Source organism: Coffea eugenioides, unplaced genomic scaffold, assembly GCF_003713205.1.
Source record: "Coffea eugenioides isolate CCC68of unplaced genomic scaffold, Ceug_1.0 ScVebR1_2360;HRSCAF=3375, whole genome shotgun sequence".
Taxonomy (NCBI): Eukaryota; Viridiplantae; Streptophyta; class Magnoliopsida; order Gentianales; family Rubiaceae; genus Coffea; species Coffea eugenioides.
The window spans coordinates 5,001-12,500 of NW_020862840.1; the positions used below are offsets into that span (position 1 = coordinate 5,001).

Consider the following 7,500-nt stretch of genomic DNA (forward strand, 5'->3'; position numbering starts at 1 on the left):
ATTAATTCTCGCTGGCCCCGCCCTATAGGAATCATCGAATCAATAGCAATAAGCCCGGTTTGAAGAGGCTCATATACGGAACGCCGCGAAATAATACCGGGGGCAGGAGATTCAATTAATCGAGATTCAGAAGCTGAAATTTCACCCCTACCATCAATAGGCTTAGCCAGGGCGTTTATAACGCGCCCCAAATAGGCCTCACTCACTGGTATCTGAGCAATTCTTCCTGTTGCTTTTACAGAACTTCCTTCTTGTATCATCAAACCGTCACCCATTAATACAACACCAACATTATTTGATTCCAAATTCAGAGCAATGCCTATTGTCCCCTCTTCAAATTCAACTAATTCGCCCGCCATTACTTCATCAAGACCATGAATACGAGCAATGCCATCGCCTACTTGAAGCACGGTCCCAGTATTTACAATCTTTACTTCTCTATTATATTGTTCAATCCGTTCGCGAATAATATTACTAATTTCGTCAGCTCGAATGGTTACCATGAGTATTTCTTAATTCTTTTTTGAAAGAAAACAAAAAAAAAATAATGCCTACACTAGAAAGACTAATCAGTTTTTTCTTTTATCGACCCTAAGATGCCAATATTGGCACTAATCGTACGTAAATGTAACTCGTTGTTCAAACAGCTATTCAGAGTTCCTAAAGCTCCCTGTAAGGCTTGTTGAAAAACCCGTTGTCGAACTTGATTAATCGTCCTTTGCTGTTCAAACTGAATAGTTTCATTCTTATAATTTTCTAATTGTTCCAAAGTCTTATAAATTGAATTAATTAAATTCAACTTTTCTCGCTCTATCTCAGAGTATCCATTCACTCGAAATTGATCTGCTTCCATTTCCACTTTCCGTAAGCGGGTCCGGGCTTTTTCCAACTGTTCAATGGCCCCTCCACGAAGTTCTTCTGAATTTCGAATAGTATTCAAGATCCTCTGTTTTCGATTATCTAATAAATCACTTAATGAAAGTAGATTATCTTTCCATTAATTTCAAAGCTTACATAATCCCTTCCCGAACCAAATATGAATCTTTCGATTCATTTGGCTCTCACGCCCAATTACTTAGAATTATAATAAAGTCTCATATCTTTTGATAAATGTAATGACGGGCCTATCCTCTCTTCTTTGTTCATATTCAACAAATATCTAAATTAATGCCAGATTAAGATATTGAGAGGACTCTTTCTGACAAAAATATGTAATTGTCAGCAAAGTTGTTGCTTTTTTTCTTTTCTTCAAATCCAAAAATTTATTATTTATACATAACACATAGGTCGTCGATTCAGCATTGGATAAAGGGGGCAAAATGCCCATCTTTTTCATTTTTACAATAAGCGTTTCATATCGATAGGAGTGTTCTCTATCGATAAAATATTTATTTTAAACTATCTCTATATTAACATAGTGGTAGAAAGACTACCATGCTGCATCTAAACTTCAAACAGTTTGCTTTAACCATGTTAATGGTCCTACATTATTGGTTGGTAGAGAATCAAAGGGGTTTTACCAACGAATCACGAAATGCTATGATTCTTACATAGAATTTCTTAATTTATTCCGAAGTAATTCGCGAGATCATGTACCCTTCTTTTTCCTTTCTTTCCTAGTTATAACGAAAGGGGGGTACAGCTGGTTGGATCCAGCCTATTCTTGAAATAAACAACTCGCACACACTCCCTTTCCAAAGAAGATCAATACACCAAGCACTACACTTAGATTTATTAGATTTGTTGATAAAATATCGGTATTAAAAAACCCGAAACTCCCGGCAAATGGCCAGTGGCCCAAAGAAAGGAAAGAATCGGTTACATTTTTCATAGGATCTCCTTTTATAGATAGACTACAAAATTGACTAGAGTTCTTTTTGTATCACTTCGCCCCTCGTTTTTATTTATTCTTTTAGTTTCCTTTTTCCTATTTATTTTGAAAAGTATTCGAGTTGTGTGAACTACCAATACTTAGTTTCCCTTGGACTCCGGGCGGGAAAGGATGAAAGCGAGTCGGTATACCAATTCCTCATCCGCAAATCAGCCCTTCCCGTGGGTTATTTTGTCAACGAATAAGTAATTGTAGGAGTGAAATCTTACTATAATTCGAAAAAGCAAATGACAAATCCAAGTCAATAATTTTTATATTTATAAGATTAAACAAAAGGATTCGCAAACAAAAGTGCTAATGCTACAACCAGTCCATAAATTGTTAAAGCTTCCATAAAAGCTAGACTGAGCAATAGAGTACCTCGTATTTTTCCCTCTGCCTCGGGCTGTCTCGCGATACCCTCTACGGCTTGACCCGCAGCAGTTCCTTGACCAACTCCGGGTCCAATAGAAGCAAGCCCTACAGCCAATCCAGCAGCAATAACGGAAGCGGCAGAAATCAGTGGATTCATGATAAATTCCCTCGTACCAAAAAAAGAAAAAAAGAAATAGTTAATGATACAACCAACCAACGAATTATGACTTAATTATTCCGTCACTAGGATTCATCCTATCGAAGTTCCTAGTTACTTCGAGTTAAAGTAGTTGAAGAAATAGAAATAATAGTATTTTTGTTATTGAATCGTCTGAACTACTTCAATATCTATTTTTTAGTTTCTATCCACAAAGTCTTTGTGAATACATACAACTTTCCTTCTTCATTTTTTGGTTCCAAACTGTGAATTGCATTCTTCCATGTTTCTCTTAATTTCATTTGTTTATTCATTCAATTCACAGTCAAAAAGAGACAGAAAGGGAAGGGCTTATATTCGAATCCCCATCTAAATTCATAGAAGTAGGACAAATGAAATATAGCCTTATTTCATATATATCCAGTCAATATCTAATATCACATATACATGCCTTTATTCCATAATGTAAACCAAGCACCCATCTTAGATTCAATCGAATTCGAGAATCAATTGTCGAAACATCTACAGGAGTTTACTTATTTATAGCCATTCAATTACATATACCTAACCTATCCGAACCAACCCATTTTTATGAATTCTGTTTTTTGTAAACTCTTTTCCCCCCTCCCCCTTCTTTATCATTATTCCGCCGGATCCAATTTAAATGGACAAACAAATTGGTTAGTCCAAATCAAATCGTTGCATATAAATATCATTATTAGATTGATCTAAGTTCATGCAATTTGTTATTTATTATATTACTATTTTCATTTGGTCAATCGTTGAATAAAATCAACTGAAACGGGAATCTGTTCGCGATTTTTTTGAATTTGAATAATGCGATAGAAATCTAATATTCATTGAGGGGGGGAGTGGACGAAAGGGGTTTTTAGCAAAAAGATCTTTTCGATCTCTTTCCTTTTTTTACAACCAACCCTCTAATATCAAATATCATAATTTTTTCCATTACCATATCGGCCTAGTTGGATATTCCCTAAGTAAATTATCTTGAGCCGGACCCTGAGGTTTGAAAAAAAAAAAGATTATTTCAATGATGGCCCTCCATGGATTCACCTATATAAGCCGCGGCTAAAGTTGCAAAAATAAGAGCTTGAATACCACTTGTAAATAATCCAAGGAACATGACAGGTATAGGAACCACTAAAGGTACTAAAGAAACAAGAACAACAACAACCAATTCATCAGCTAAGATATTTCCGAAAAGTCGAAAACTAAGCGATAAAGGTTTTGTGAAATCTTCTAAGATATTAATGGGTAAAAGGATTGGGGTTGGTTGAATATATTTCCCGAAATAACTTAATCCCTTTTTGGTAATACCCGCATAGAAATATGCCACTGACGTCAGTAAAGCCAAAGCAACAGTCGTATTTATATCATTCGTGGGTGCAGCTAACTCCCCGTGAGGTAATTGTATGATTTTCCAAGGTAAAAGGGCTCCTGACCAATTAGAAACAAAAATAAATAGAAACAGAGTTCCAATAAAAGGAACCCAAGGACCATATTCTTCTCCAATTTGGGTTTTACTGACATCTCGAATAAATTCAAGAACATATTCGAAGAAATTCTGACCCCCAGTTGGAATGGTTTGTGGGTCCCGAACAGCTATAGCAGCCGAACCTAATAAGATAGCAATTACAACCCAAGAAGTAATAAGTACTTGGCCGTGGACTTGGAAACCCCCTATTTGCCAATAGAAATGTTGGCCTACTTCCACACCGGATACATCGTATAACCCTTTTAGTGTGTTTGCTAGAACATTCATATTTCCCTCTGAATAAAAAAAATCGAACTTTAAACAAAATTATTTTGATTCAACCATCTCTTTGCCGACTTGAATCCGATATTTTGAATACCAACTAATATTTTGAATAATAACCAATGACACAATATCCCCAGGTATTTTTATCTCTTTTTTGAAATTCAGAATAGAATATATAGTAACCGATCCCATAAATCTACGGGGTTTTCGAAGTAAATTATTTATCTTATTATTAATCAAGGATTTCTTATATAGCTAGAGCGACCCTCACAAATTGCGAATACTAATTTGTTAAGAATTAATCGGATTGAAGATATAGCGTCATCATTCGCCGGAATCGAAATATCTGCTAAATCGGGGTCGCAATTTGTATCGATTAAACAAATTGTTGGAATTCCCAAAGTAATACACTCTCGTAGGGCCGTATATTCTTCGTGCTGATCAATGATGATTACAATATCGGGTAACCCTGTCATATATTTAATCCCGCCCAGATATGTTTGCAAACGAGATAATTGTCTTTTCAACATAGCTGCATCTCTTTTTGGAAGACGATTAAGTCTCCCTGTTTTTTGTTCCATTCTCAAGTCCCTGAACTTATGAAGTCTCGTTTCTGTAGTGGACCAATTCGTTAACATACCGCCGAGCCATTTTTTATTAACATAATGACACCGGGCCCTTATTGCAGCCCATGCTACTGAATCTGCTGCTTTATTTTTGGTACCAACAATTAAGAATTGTTTTCCTCGACTTCCCGCATCAAAGACCAAATCACAAGCTTCTGATAAAAAACGAGCAGTTCTAGTAAGATTTGTAATATGAATACCCTTACGCTTTGCAGAGATATAAGGTTCCATTTTAGGATTCCATTTCCTAGTACCATGGCCAAAATGAACCCCTGCCTCCATCATCTCTTCTAAATTGATGTTCCAATATCTTCTTGTCATTTCTCCCCATATCCCCCCTTTTTCAAAAAAGGGAGGAGGAACCCTGAACTGAAATATAAAATTGTTCCGATGGAACCTTCTGCCCTACCGTAGATTGGCCGTATATACACGACCCAAACCATTATTCTTTTCTATTTATTTTACTAAATAAAATGGCCGAACTAAATCAAATAAAATAAGTAAAATAAGGTAATAAAAGAAATGAATCTCTTCTTATGAATCATTAAATCCTATAAAAGATTGTTCTGATGGATCATGGAATTTTTTTAAAAGGAAAGAATCAAAAAAATTTCTGTGATGAAACAAAATATCTCTCATTTCCCCCTCGAATAGATTCTTTTTTTTGGTTTCCAAGAGAGCCTTGTTATGTTGTTTTGAAGGTTTCACTAATCCTTTGAATCCGGTCCCAACGGGTATCATTCCCCCCAAAACTACGTTCTCTTTCAGACCCTTCAACCAATCGATACGCCCACGAAGAGCGGCTTTTGCTAAAACCCGAGCAGTTTCTTGAAAACTCGCTTCAGATATGAAACTTTGAGTATTGAGAGATGCTCTTGTTATTCCCAATAAGACGGCTCGGTAACAGATCGCTTCTTCTAAAGCGCGCCCCATTCGCTCTGCTCGCAACAATCCAATTAGTTCGCCGGGTGAAAAAACGTTAGACATTCCGTCTTCTGAAATCAACACTTTTGATGTTATTTGACGTACAATAATTTCTATATGCTTATTATGAATCTGTACCCCCTGGGATCGATAAACCTTTTGGATCTTATTAACCAAAGAGATCTGACTTTGCACTATAGTTAGTTCAGCACTAATCAAGAATCCCCAAGGAGTTCCAAGAATTCTTGTTATACATTTGTTCCAACCCTCAATCCTCTTTTGTAGATTCATCGATATTGAATCAATCGAACGCACTTCTAATATTTGTTCCACTTTTGGAAGACCCTGCGTTATATCACCAGATCTCGATTTTTCATATATAAATGTAACTAATATATCTCCTTCGTAAAGGGTTTCCCCATAATGGCCATGAACAGTTGCTCCCGGGGTGGCCAAATAAGGCTTAGCTGATCGTATTACTACGGAGTCAACTTGAACAAATATAACTTGCCCCGGTTTTAGGTGTGGTCTATTTTTAGCTATACACACATTTTCACAAATAAACTGTCCAAGACTTATTATTGTAGATGTCTCTTCACAATAATTGTGATGGCGAAAATACCAATTCAAATTCAATGGATTCAAAATAATGTTATTGCATGGATCGGGATTATAAATTTTCCCATTTTCATCCATTGAATAATATTTAATTACTTGAAAAGTCTCTTTTATATTGTCAAGTTGCAAATAGTTAGTTACCAAGATCTGATTATGAGTTAGTAAATGGGAAAATGAAAAAAAATTCGCAATTGGAGGGGCTGATCCTAAAGGGCCCAACGAATTCCTAATTGAAATTCGGGGATCCTTTTTATTTTTAATTGATTCTTTTATTACATTGTGATATTTTACACCAGCGAATGGACCCATTCGAGAACAATTGGATGATAACAAAATTATCAATGATTGGAATTCCCTATTTTTATTCAACAACGTATGAATAGTTCCTTGATTTGGGTTAAGGAATTGTTGAATTCTTGCCTTGGAATAGGAATAAATGGAAGAAAACGGATTGATATTGGTGCAATCTGATCCATTATCAGAGAGCAATCCCGAACCCGATGGATCATTCCTTTTTACGATATACGAAATGGGAGATTTCACCAAGTCAATTCTTAGGAAATGTCGAATCAAACCATTTGTCCTTATTTCAACAAAAGAAGCAGGGGCTTCTTCGCTAGAAGAACTTTTTTTGTCTTGGTCCCAATTCAATACTAAACAAGTCCGAACTAATTGAATACTTGTATCAGAAATTCCTCGAATTGGTTTGCCGTTTCCATAAAGGATATAATTGACAACCTGAAGTCGAACATTGTCCCGTTCCTGCAACAGATCGGGGGGGAAAAGTGTTGCTAAATTTAGACCGTCTCTTTTCTCATATGTGATTACAGGACGAACCAAAGCAAAATACCCCTTTTTGCTAGGTGTAATCCGTTGGACATAGATCCAATTTTTCAATTTTTTTGATTCCTTGGAATTTATTTTTCCCGTTCCTGGTGGTAGCGGTATCAAAACGCCGCTATGTCGGGATATTTTATCTGTCTCTCCAGGAAAATGGATATCTCCAGAAAAGATTTTAAGTTCAATTCCTTTTTTTTTCTCTCCACCCGGACCAACCCACCCACTCGGCTTCTTATATTTAAAGTAATTTGTGTATCTATTCCAATGATACTATTGTTCTGTACCATTATGGAAGAAGATCCGGGTAAGA

The 7,500-nt window shown here is 36.1% G+C and overlaps 1 protein-coding gene across 1 annotated transcript; it reads right to left on the reverse strand.

Annotated features, from left to right (window-relative positions):
* Positions 1-3,450: 3,450 nt before the first annotated feature.
* LOC113756459 (ATP synthase subunit a, chloroplastic-like) lies at positions 3,451-5,129 on the reverse strand. Its single transcript, XM_027300141.1, has 2 exons — positions 4,823-5,129; positions 3,451-4,040 (listed from the first exon to the last, which is right to left on the reverse strand). The coding sequence occupies exons 1-2, from the start codon at positions 5,127-5,129 to the stop codon at positions 3,451-3,453; spliced, it is 897 nt and encodes a 298-aa protein (XP_027155942.1).
* Between the last annotated feature and the right edge of the window lie 2,371 nt (positions 5,130-7,500).

What these genes read in the sequence shown, in the direction of transcription:
- LOC113756459 (XM_027300141.1), bottom strand. Translation starts at nt 5,129, where the DNA reads ATGACAAGAAGATATTGGAACATCAATTTAGAAGAGATGATGGAGGCA. An exon ending in TAATAAAAAATGGCTCGGCG is followed by an intron (nt 4,041 to 4,822) that starts GTATGTTAACGA and finishes CTATCTTATTAG; the next exon opens with GTTCGGCTGCTATAGCTGTT.